Source organism: Homarus americanus, unplaced genomic scaffold, assembly GCF_018991925.1.
Source record: "Homarus americanus isolate GMGI-L3 unplaced genomic scaffold, GMGI_Hamer_2.0 scaffold49359, whole genome shotgun sequence".
Lineage (NCBI taxonomy): Eukaryota > Metazoa > Arthropoda > Malacostraca > Decapoda > Nephropidae > Homarus > Homarus americanus.
Window position 1 is genome coordinate 1 of NW_024756017.1, and position 13,837 is coordinate 13,837.

At 38.3% G+C, this 13,837-nt stretch overlaps 1 protein-coding gene across 1 annotated transcript; it reads right to left on the minus strand.

Moving 5' to 3' along the window:
• Nucleotides 1–10,172: 10,172 nt before the first annotated feature.
• LOC121856713 (probable inactive receptor kinase At1g48480) lies at nt 10,173–10,913 on the minus strand. The gene has a single exon (XM_042352401.1). The coding sequence runs from the start codon at nt 10,911–10,913 to the stop codon at nt 10,173–10,175; it is 741 nt and encodes a 246-aa protein (XP_042208335.1).
• Between the last annotated feature and the right edge of the window lie 2,924 nt (nt 10,914–13,837).

Here is a 13,837-nt window from a genome sequence, read left to right on the forward strand (position 1 = left end):
TATATCTATGTTCTCTTTACTAACAATGGCCTTGAGCTGGTCCATTTTGTTACACAGGCTTCTACTATTAGTATAATAAACACTCAATATATTTCTTCCGTTTCTATCTGTTTTACATTTATTACTTTGATGTTTGTTATTATGACTAACTATATTTTCAGCATTATCTACTTCTGTTTCACTACTTCCCAGGACCTCCTTGTTTCTTGACTCCCATTTTCCCCGACCCCGCTCTACTGGCGAAACCCCCCCTTCGGAGTGACAATTTCACGCTCCAGGGATGCAGACAACGTCTTTACCCCCTCACGAGACAAGTGTACTCCGTCGCGACAGTACAGGTAGTCGTTGCCATAAAATCGTTGCCAGTCATCAATGAATGCCCAACCATTGTTTGCACAATGCTTCTCCAGTCGGCAATTAATAGCAATTGCCCTGGACAGCCATTCACGACCAACCCCTCTTCTAGGCAAGACACCACATACTATCGGGATCCCTCCCCTATCTCTAATCTTCCCCAGCGCCTCCCTATACCTCTTGAAAAGTTCCTCACTCCTAACCTTACCTATGTCGTTTCCTCCCACACTAAGACACACTACTGGATTGGTACCCTCCCCTGACAAAACTCTGTCTAACCTCTCGGCTACATGCCCTATCCCAGCCCCAGGAAAACATACCCTAGTCCTACGTTTCCTATCTCTCGCACAAAAAGCCCTATCCATAAACCTCACCTGGCTGTCACCAACTACCACGACCTTACCTGTGGGCAGGGTTTGTACAACTGCCCTTTCCTCTCCTTGATTCATACCGTCCTGCCTCTTCTCTTCCTCTCCAGCTTCCTGCAGCACCTGGTAAGGGTTACTGCACTCCACACCCTGGTCAGCTTTCCTAAGCCTGACCCTAGTCCCCTTGGAGACAACCACTCTCCACGCCTGCTCCTCCTTCGCAGGTGTCCTGCTAGGCAGGACACCTACCTGAAGGAGTTCCGTCCTGAGGGCTTCATTTTCCCCCTTTAGAGTGTCAACCTCACTCCTCAACTGCCCCAGCTGCCTTAACAGCGTGGCAAGGAGGTCGTCCTTCCCCACACTCCCCTCCTCTTCCCCCACGGCACAACGATCCAAAGCGGCCATTTTCCTTGGTCTCTAGCGGGAGCACTATCAGCACGACCTTTCCAAGCTGGGTCAGAGGTCAGCTGAGCTGGGTCAGAGATCCAATCATCATCCTCGTTGGGGTAATTATCGATCTATTATCTATCTATTTATCTGTCTATCTATCTATCAATCTTTGTTTCTACCACACACACACACACACACACACACACACACACACACACACACACACACACACACACACACACACACACTTTCCCCCCAAAAAAAAATTATTATGTACATTGGATCATTTTACCGAGTCAACAAAAGGTCTGCTTCGCCTGTCTGTCTGTCTGTCTGTCTGTCTCTGTCAACACAAGGTCTGGTGCGTCTGTCTGTCTGTCTGTCTGTCAACACAAGTTCTGGCCCACATCTCCACTACACTGTCAATGTTGGCTCACGTTAGCTACCTGATCACGTATTGAGTCTCTCTCTCTCTCTCTCTCTCTCTCTCTCTCTCTCTCTCTGTGAGTATGTATCTATGAATCTGTCTGTCTGTTTATATGTATGTCTGTCTATTTCTATCACTCTCTCTGTCAATATACATATCTGTCTACTTCTCTCTCTCTGTTTGTCTGTCTGTCTGTCTGTCTGTCTGTCTGTCTCTCTCTGTCTCTCTCAGATTTGTGGCTATTCGTCACTATTTCGTCACATATCGTCACGTTTCGTCACTTATTGTCAGTATCTCGTCACTTTTCGTCACCTATCGTCACTGTTTCGTCACATATCGTCACGTTTCGTCACTTATTGTCAGTATCTCGTCACTTTTCGTCACCTATCGTCACTGTTTCGTCACATATCGTCACGTTTCGTCACTTTTCGTTATTTCGTCACTTATCGTCATTATTTCGTCAGTTATCGTAACTAATAGTGTAGTAACAACTTCAGGATAATTTTGATCATCACTACATATAACACCATCCATCATCACTACATAAAACACCATCCATCATCACTACATATAACACCATCCATCATCACTACATATAACACCATCCATCATCAGTACATATAAAACCATCCATCATCACTACATATAACATCATCCATCATCAGTACATATAACACCATCCATCATCACTACATATAACACCATCCATCATCACTACATATAACACCATCCATCACCACTACATATAACACCATCCATCATCACTACATATAACACCATCCATCATCACTACATATAACACCAATCATCATCACTACATAAAACACCATCCATCATCACTACATATAACACCATCCATCATCACTACATATAACACCAAGCATCATCACTACATACACCAATCATCATCACTACATATAACACCATCCATCATCACTACATATAACACCATCCATCATCACTACATATAACACCATCCATCATCACTACATATAACACCATCCATCATCACTACATATAACACCAATCCTCATCACTACATATAACACCATCCATCATCACCACATATAACACCACCCATCATCACTACATATAACACCATCCATCATCACTACATATAACACCATCCATCACCACTACATATAACACCACCCATCATCTCTCCATATAACACCACCCATCATCACTACATATAACACCATCCATCATCACTACATATAACACCATCCATCATCACTACATATAACACCATCCATCATCACTACACATAACACCAACCCTCATCACTACATATAACACCATCCATCATCACTACATATAACACCACCCATCATCACTACATATAACACCATCCATCATCACTACATATAACACCATCCATCATCACTACATATAACACCATCCATCATCACTACATATAACACCAATCCTCATCACTACATATAACACCACCCATCATCACGACATATAACACCAATCATCATCACTACATACACCAATCATCATCACTACATATATCACCAATCATCATCACTACATATAACACCACCCATCATCACTACATATAACACCACCCATCATCACTACATATAACACCATCCATCATCACTACATATAACACCATCCATCATCACTACATATAACACCACCCATCATCACTACATATAACACCATCCATCATCACTACACATAACACCATCCATCATCACTACATATAACACCAATCATCATCACTACATATAACACCATCCATCATCAATAATATAATACAAATCATCATCACTACACATAACACCATTCATCATCACTACATACACCAATCATCATCACTACATACACCAATCATCATCACTACATACACCAATCATCATCACTACATATAACACCATCCATCATCACTACATATAACAACAATCATCATCACTACATATAACACCAATCATCATCACTACATATAACACCAATCATCATCACTACATACACCAATCATCATCACTACATACACCAATCATCATCACTACATATAACACCATCCATCATCACTACATATAACACCAATCATCATCACTACATACACCAATCATCATCACTACATATAACACCAATCATCATCACTACATACACCAATCATCATCACTACCTACACCAATCATCATCACTACATACACCAATCATCATCACTACATATAACACCAATCATCATCACTACATATAACACCAATCATCATCACTACATATAACACCATCCATCATCACTACATACACCAATCATCATGACTACATACACCAATCATCATCACTACATACACCAATCATCATCACTACATACACCAATCAACATCACTACATATAACACCATCCATCATCACTACATATAACACCCTCCATCATCACTACATATAACACCATCCATCATCACTACATATAACACCAATCATCATCACTACATACACAAATCATCATCACTACATATAACACCAATCATAATCACTACATATAACACCAATCATCATCACTACATATAACACCAATCATCATCACTACATATAACACCATCCATCATCACTACATATAATACCAATCATCATCACTACATATAACACCAATCATCATCACTACATATTACACCAATCATCATCACTACATATAACACCACCCATCATCACTACATACACCAATCATCATCACTACATATAACACCATCCATCATCAATAATATAACACAAATCATCATCACTACATATAACACCATTCATCATCACTACATACACCAATCATCATCACTACATACACCAATCATCATCACTACATACACCAATCATCATCACTACATATAACACCATCCATCATCACTACATATAACAACAATCATCATCACTACATATAACACCAATCATCATCACTACATACACCAATCATCATCACTACATACACCAATCATCATCACTACATACACCAATCATCATCACTACATATAACACCATCCATCATCACTACATATAACACCAATCATCATCTTTTCATACACCAATCATCATCACTACATATAACACCAATCATCATCACTACATACCAATCATCATGCTTTACATACCAATCATCATCTTTCACATACACAAATATTATGCTACATATAACACCACCCATCATCACTACATATAACACCATCCATCATCACTACATATAACACCATCCATCATCACTTCATATAACACCAATCATCATCACTACATATAACACCATCCATCATCACTACATATAACACCAAGCATCATCACTACATATAACACCAATCATCATCACTACATATAACACCATCCATCATCACTACATATAACACCAATCATCATCACTACATATAACACCAATCATCCTCACTACATATAACACCATCCATCATCACTACATATAACACCATCCATCATCACTACATATAACTCCAATCATCATCACTACATATAACACCATCCACCATCACTACATATAACACCATCCATCATCACTACATATAACACCATCCATCATCACTACATATAACACCATCCATCATCACTACAGATAACACCATCCATCATCACTACATATAACACCAATCATCATCACTACATATAACACCATCCATCATCACTACATATAACACCAATCATCATCACTACATACACCAATCATCATCACTACATATAACACCAATCATAATCACTACATATAACACCAATCATCATCACTACATATAACACCAATCATCATCACTACATATAACACCATCCATCATCACTACATATAACACCACCCATCATCACTACATATAACACCAATCATCATCACTACATATAACACCAATCATCATCACTACATATAACACCATCCATCATCACTACATATAACACCATCCATCATCACTACATATAACACCAATCATCATCACTACATATAACACCATCCATCATCACTACATATAACACCAATCATCATCACTACATATAACACCAATCATCATTACTACATATAACACCATCCATCATCACTACATATAACACCAATCATCATCACTACATATAACACCAATCATCATCACTACATATAACACCATCCATCATCACTACATATAACACCATCCATCATCACTACATATATCACCAATCATCATCACTACATATAACACCATCCATCATCACTACATATAACACCATCCATCATCACTACATATAACACCATCCATCATCACTACATATAACACCAATCATCATCACTACATATAACACCAATCATCATCACTACATATAACACCAATCATCATCACTACATACACCAATCATCATCACTACATACACCATCCATCATCACTACATATAACACCATCCATCATCACTACATATAACACCATCCATCATCACTACATATAACACCAATCATCATCACTACATATAACACCAATCATCATCACTACATATAACACCATCCATCATCACTACATATAATACCAATCATCATCACTACATATAACACCAATCATCATCACTACATATAACACCAATCATCATCACTACATATAACACCAAACATCATCACTACATATAACACCACCCATCATCACTATATATAACACCATCCATCATCACTACATATAACACCATCCATCATCACTACATATAACACCAATCATCATCACTACATATTACACCATCCATCATCACTACATATAACACCAATCATCATCACTACATATAACACCAATCATCATCACTACATATAACACCATCCATCATCACTACATATAACACCATCCATCATCACTACATATAACACCAATCATCATCACTACATATAACATCATCCATCATCACTACATATAACACCACCCATCATCACTACATATAACACCATCCATCATCACTACATATAACACCATCCATCATCACTTCATATAACACCAATCATCATCACTACATATAACACCATCCATCATCACTTTGTATAACTTTAATCATCATCTTCCTTATAACACCATCCATCATCACTACATATAACACCAGTCATCATCACTACATATAACACCAATCATCATCTTCCACATACCAACATCCATCATCACTACATACTAACATAATCATCATCTTTCTACATATAACAGCAATCATCCTCTACATATAACACCATCCATCATCACTACATATAACACCAATCATCATCACTACATATAACACCATCCATCATCACTACATATAACACCACCCATCATCACTACATATAACACCATCCATCATCACTACATATAACACCATCCATCATCACTACATATAACACCAATCATCATCACTACATATAACACCATCCATCATCACTACATATAACACCATTCATCATCACTACATATAACACCAATCATCATCACTACATATAACACCATCCATCATCACTACATATAACACCAATCATCATCACTACATATAACACCATCCATCATCACTACATATAACACCATCCACCATCACTACATATAACACCATCCACCATCACTACATATAACACCAATCATCATCACTACATACACCATCCATCATCACTACATATAACACCATCCATCATCACCACAGACATACTTCTTTGTTTTATATAGATTAGATGGGTCAAATTTACTTCTCTGACTCCCATAAGTATTTAGATTTTTAGACTCAAGATGAGTTATTAAATGCTGTTAAAAAAGGAAAATCTACAGCACCAGGTGAAGCCTGTGTGACTTAGGAAATTTGGAACTGCTTAGTTAGTAGGGAAAATAGGCCATTATTAGATTTATTCAACATGAGCTATACAGAGGGTAGATTACCAACAGAATGGAAGAAAGTGATAGTTATCCCTGTCCCTAAGGCAACTGGTGGATACAGGCCAGTGTCTTTAACATTTTGTTTTTGCAAGATGATGGAGAGAATATTATTACATGGGCTTGTATATATAGTGGGGGAAAATCTATCTTGTAATTTATTTGGTTTTTTGGAAGGGAAATGTACTTCAGACTGTGTTATAAAATGTTTATCAAATGATGCAGACAGATGTAGAGTTTTTGTGGATTTACAAGGAGCATTTGATAAAGCTCACAGTGAAGTAGTTATGAATGAACTGGCTGCTCTAGGGGTATCAGGGGAGTTGTTACACTGGATAGGTGACTACTTGCATGGAAGGAGAGCCTGTGTATGGTATCAGGGATGTTTGTCTGAGGAAAGAGCACTTGAACTAGGGGGAGTATTGAGCCTAATGTTATTTAATGTGTTAATGAACAAGATAGCCTGACACAAATATCCCACAGGAGTTGTAACCATCATTTATGCAGATGACATCATATTTCAAGGAAACTCTGTCAAAAATTTGCAGATTGCATTAAATAATTTTAGTGTTCTTTCTCAAAAGATGGGCTTAGTTATCAATGAAGAAAAAACCAAGTGTGAATGTAAAGGAAGAGGAACTGAATCCGTTTTTCTAAATGGAAATTTTTTTGAGAAATTGTCAATGTATAAATATTTAGGAATATATATTGGCTTTACTAGTGAAAGTAAAGAGGCAGAAATACATCATGTCCTCACTCAATGTAGAGCAAGATTACAGCCCTTGAAGGCTCTAGCATGTTGTGGTAAAGGTGCTGGGGTACCCATACTGAGAATGATGTATATTTCTACCATCAGATCACTTATAGACTATGTCCTCTCTTGTACTGCTGAAGGAAGGCTACAGGAGCTTGAGATCATGCAAAATGAAGCAATGAGAATAATTTTAGGGTGTCAAAAGGATGCAATGATTGAGATAATGAAAATGGAACTATGGTTACAGAGCATTTCACAGAGGGTCAATGAAATTAATACAGTTGCAGCAGTTCGATTAATGAGAGGGAACAGTGGGGGTAAATTTGTACAAGATATAAATGATGGTTTAAAAGGTAAACGGACCTTCTGTAGGCAAGGCAAGGGAGGATGCATGAATGGATTAGTAAATATTATTAAAAAATTTAATCTGGCAGACTGGTGTACAGCTGTTCAGAAGAGTTGTAAGAATCCACCCTGGGAAGAACGAGAAGTAGAGTTAGACATAGTGCCTCTCACAATGAAGAAATTATTACATGAACCAGGACAGTTAAGGGCTTTATATGGGAATAAGATTAGTAATTTGCCTAAAATAAACACATTGCATGTATATTGTGACGGTTCAGTTATGTCAAGTGGCAGGGCAGGGTGCGGGATCCTTATAAGACAGTACACAGAACAAGGGAATGATGACATCAAAATTGGACTTCGGTTGAGCAGTTTTATTTCATCAACACAAGCTGAGTTATATGCAATCTTAGTATGGTTGGAAAATGTTGTAAATGTGTATAAAGATGCATATTTTTTTGTTGATAGTAGGGCAGCTTTGGATTCTTTGAACAGTGGGAGTCCAGTCTTTGAACACATTATTGGTTCATGTAGAAAATTAGTAAATACAATAAGGAAAAATGGCCATAATGTTCAATTTGTATGGGTCCCTTCACATGTGGGGATTGGTCTTAATGAAGCAGTAAATATAATAGCAAAAAGAGCCACGGAAAAGGCCGAGATCGACATAATATGTACTAAAACCTTGAAACAATTAAGGAGCAAATTACGGAAAATACAATCAATAGAAGATAATTTCAAAAGGAATGAAATATACGAGAAAAGGGAAACAATGAAATATTACCATCATGTTCTCATGAACACAAAATTTACGTATGGGAAAGATGGGAGTAGGTGGAAAGATTCAGTGTATATGAGGTTAAGATTAGGATATAAATATTATTGGGAACTTGGAGCTGAGAGAAGTGAACAGGATAAAGAATGTAGAGTTTGTAGAACACCCAGATCCCATACCCTGCCACATTATATACTGGAATGCCCATTGCTTAATGTATATAGAAATGCCCATATAAATAATGTCCCCATGCAAATAGATTGGATGTATAAAAATAGGAAAATAGATGATATATTAAAGAAATATAGAAAATTTTCATCTAGAATATAACTATGTATGTATATAACTGATTATATGAAATATTAGGGATTTATGTGAGACCTGAGAGGGACATTCCTGGATTGGGGTGGGGATGACTTATGTCACTTCATCCCTTTGAGATGTACTAATGTTTTTTGTATCTCAATTAACGTATCAATCAATCTGTACCTAGACATGTAGACTAGATTTTTCTGATGGCTTGTGATGAGTTAGGAACGATTTAGACCTTCAATCCTATCATAAATAACTAGTTTTCTCAGTCACGTGATGTTTTAGCAACTTTAACCCTTATTTTGTAGAGTTTTGGTTCCAATTTATTTAAAAATATAATTAACATCGTGAATTTAAGCGTTTTCCTTACCCATTGATCTGCCATCTTATGAAAAAAAGTCCAAGGTTGTGCTGTTGAAGGTTTCAGTTAGGGGAATGTTGAAGTCAGGCGGACAAGGAATCGGATGCAATGTTTACCTGTCGTTTGAGTTTTGTTTCGACTGAACAGATGCTGCAGTGCTTCTCTCTCTCTCTCTCTCTCTCTCTCTCTCTCTCTCTCTCTCCTTTCCTCTCTCCTCTTTTTTTTTTTTTTTTTTAAATGTGGTGAACTTTGGGGCCACTAATTTTTTCTAACATTTCTCTGGAGATTTCCCGGAGGTGCTGTTAGTGATGGCCGTTGGTGGCATGTGCAGTTTTGTGACCTCTGGATGGTCCCCTGGGGCCTCCTTGATCAATTCCATCAGGACAAACCCGAAAGAATATGTATCTGAATTCTTGGTGGTCCTAAACCCACGGCAGACTTCAGGGGCCATCCAGGGGAAGTCCTCGTGTAGGCAATCAGCGCTGACTTTACAAGACTTACCGATCTCACAGGCCAGACCGAGGTCAATGAGGCTGACCTCTGGCCGGGATGAGGGCCCTTGGATCATTATGTTATCCTCCTTGATGTCATTGTGTGCTAGACCTTTCGTGTTCATCTCAAGGATTTTCTCACCAAGGAGGAGCCCCAGTTGTATAAGGTCATATTGGCAGATCAGGTTATCTTCAGAGAGAAGGTGGTTGAGTGTGAGCTTACCCCTGAAGGACTGGAGGATCGCTGGAGGTTTTGGACAGTACCCAAGTACCTTAGGAATCCCCCCAGCACCATCGAGGGCATACATCTTGGCAGCCTCATCCTTGAAGAATTTTTTGGCTGATGGTGACACTGCCTTTTTCAAAACAGCTACATCATTTCCCCACTTGACAAGGTAAGCAATTGCGTGCGCTCCCTCCCCAAGAATTTCCGCTCCGTCTTGTAGGAGGTCAGTCACGTCCTCAGGGAGAAGCTCATACACCCAATCTTGGAAGTTTTCTGTTTTTCGGCAAGCCATTTTTAATTATCTGTATCGACTCAGCCTTCTCCAGGACATTAAATTATTATTTGGGGGTTAGATGCGTTTTTGAGGCGCTGAAGTGATAGTTGTTGTGCAATGAAGTGAAGAGGTGCCTTATAGTGTAGTGAAGAGGTGCCTCATAGTGTAGTGAAGTAGGTGTAGTGAAGATGTGCCTGATAGTGTAGTGAAGAGGTGCCTAAAAGTGTAGTGAAGATGTGTAATGAAGATGTGCCTGATAGTGTAGTGAAGTAGTTGTAGTGAAGATGTGCCTGATAGTGTAGTGAAGTAGTTGTAGTGAAGATGTGCCTGATAGTGTAGTGAAGTAGTTGTAGTGAAGACGTGCCTGATAGTGTAGTGAAGTAGTTGTAGTGAAGATGTGCCTGATAGTGTAGTGAAGTAGTTGTAGTGAAGATGTTCCTGATAGTGTAGTGAAGTAGTTGTAGTGTAGATGTGCCTGATAGTGTAGTGAAGTAGTTGTAGTGAAGATGTGCCTGATAGTGTGGCTGTTCTGATGAGGTCAGCCTTTGATGGTGCATTTGCTGTGTTGGGAAGTGTACTTTTGTGTGCCCAAGTGAGTATTTTAAGTGAAGATGTGCCTGATAGTGTAGTGAAGTAGTTGTAGTGAAGATGTGCCTGATAGTGTAGTGAAGTAGTTGTAGTGAAGATGTGCCTGATAGTGTAGTGAAGTAGCTGTAGTGAAGATGTGCTTGATAGTGTAGTGAAGTAGTTGGAGTGAAGATGTGCCTCATAGTGTAGTGAAGATGTGTCTAATAGTGGTTTTTTTTTTTACGGGGATTAGCCCACCCGGACACAGGTCACTGGCCCACATCAGGGCCTGGGGGGCAAAAATGTAATAATAATAATAATAATAATAATAATAATAATAATAATAATAATAATAATAATAATAATAAAAAATAATAGTCATAATAATTCATAATAAATAAAATTTATGATAAAACAAACAAAATCAAATAATAAAATAATGATGATAATAATACAGTAACTGTAATAATAATAATATTAATAATGAAGAACTATAAATACAAAAATGAATAAAAAAGATCAAAAGTGAGAAACAATATATGTATGTTGTATTGTCAAAGTAAGAGAAACAACTGAGACCCTGCAATTGTGTGTAAATGAAGCAGAAAGTCAGATCATCAACCTAGGACTTGGTCACATATGGCAGCAGGGTCTACCATTAGACAACACATTATGCTGCCAATATCTTCCCAGGCGGTAGTACCTCCCTGTTTGGTAACTGCCTACTACCTACTACCTGTAATGAAGTAGTTGTAGTGAAGATGTGCCTAATACACCTTTTCACATATCCGTCGAGACATTGTTTCATAAATATTTGACAAATTTCATAACCGAATGACACAACACATATCGAATGACAATCCAAAATAACTGTTGGTGGTCTGTCATTCTCCAATTGTTACATTCTCAAACTCTATGTAGACTGTCGGTTTATTGTTCACGGCTGTCAACTTCATAACTTACGTCAATTACTTCTGTCAGCATGAACCAACAGTTATTTTAGAGTGTCATCCGATATGTGTTCTGTCATTCGGTTATGGAACAATGTCTCGACGGATATGATGAAAAGGTGTATTTTCATTATTTCGTCATTATTTCATCCCTTATCGTCATTTATCGTGACATCGTACTATTTCGTCACTTATCGTACTATTTCGTCACTTATCGTCAGTATTTCGTCCTTTATCATCAAATATCGTCACTATTTCGTCACATATCATCAATAATCGTAACTAATCGTCACTATATCGTTACATATCATCAATTATCGTCACTAATCGTCACTTTTCGTCACTAATCAATTATCGTCACTATTTCGTCACCACTCGTCACTTTTTCGTCACTTAGGGATACTTTTAGAAACGTATGGAAAATATCTTATCTCTTTTTGAATGATGGTGTGTGTGTGTGTGTGTGTGTGTGATAGGCAGAGAAAGAGAGTGAGAGAGAGTTCTTCTTCTTCTTCTTCTTCTTCTTCTTCTTCTTCTTCTTCTTCTTCGCCTCCTCCTCCTCCTCCTTAACCCCTCCTCTCTTCCCCCTCCTCCTCCTCTTCCTATCTTCTCTGGTCACCCCTCCTCCGCCTCCTCGACAAATCCGTTTTCTCTAAAAAGTAAATTGAGAAACAAAGAAGAAGTTTTTTATGGGTAACTACAGTATACACCCCTACAGTATACACCCCTACAGTATACACCACTACAGTATACACCCCTACAGTATACACATTTTACTACAGTATACATCACTAGTATACACCACTCCAGTATACACCCCTACAAGTATACACCACTACAGTATACACCACTACCGTATACACCCCTACAGTATACACCACTACAGTATACACCACTACAGTATACACCCCTACAGTATACACCACTACAGTATACACCACTACAGTATACACCACTACAGTATACACCCCTACAGTATGCACCAGTTACAGTATACACCCCTACAGTATACACCACTACAGTATACACCACTACAGTATACACCATTACAGTATACAGTGTATACTGTAGTGGTGTATACTATACACCCCTACAGTATACACCACTACAGTATACACCCCTACAGTATACACCCCTACAGTATACACCCCTACAGTATACACCCCTACAGTATACACCACTACAGTATACACCACTACAGTATACACCCCTACAGTATACACCCCTACAGTATACACCACTACAGTATACACCACTACAGTATACACCACTACAGTATACACCACTACATTATACACCACTACAGTATACACCACTACAGTACACACCACTACAGTATACACCCCTACAGTATACACCACTACAGTATACACCCCTACAGTATACACCACTACAGTATACACCACTACAGTATACACCACTACA

Excerpts from the sequence above, each read along its gene's own strand:
- LOC121856713 (XM_042352401.1), bottom strand. The coding sequence starts at position 10,913 with ATGGCTTGCCGAAAAACAGAAAACTTCCAAGATTGGGTGTATGAGCTT.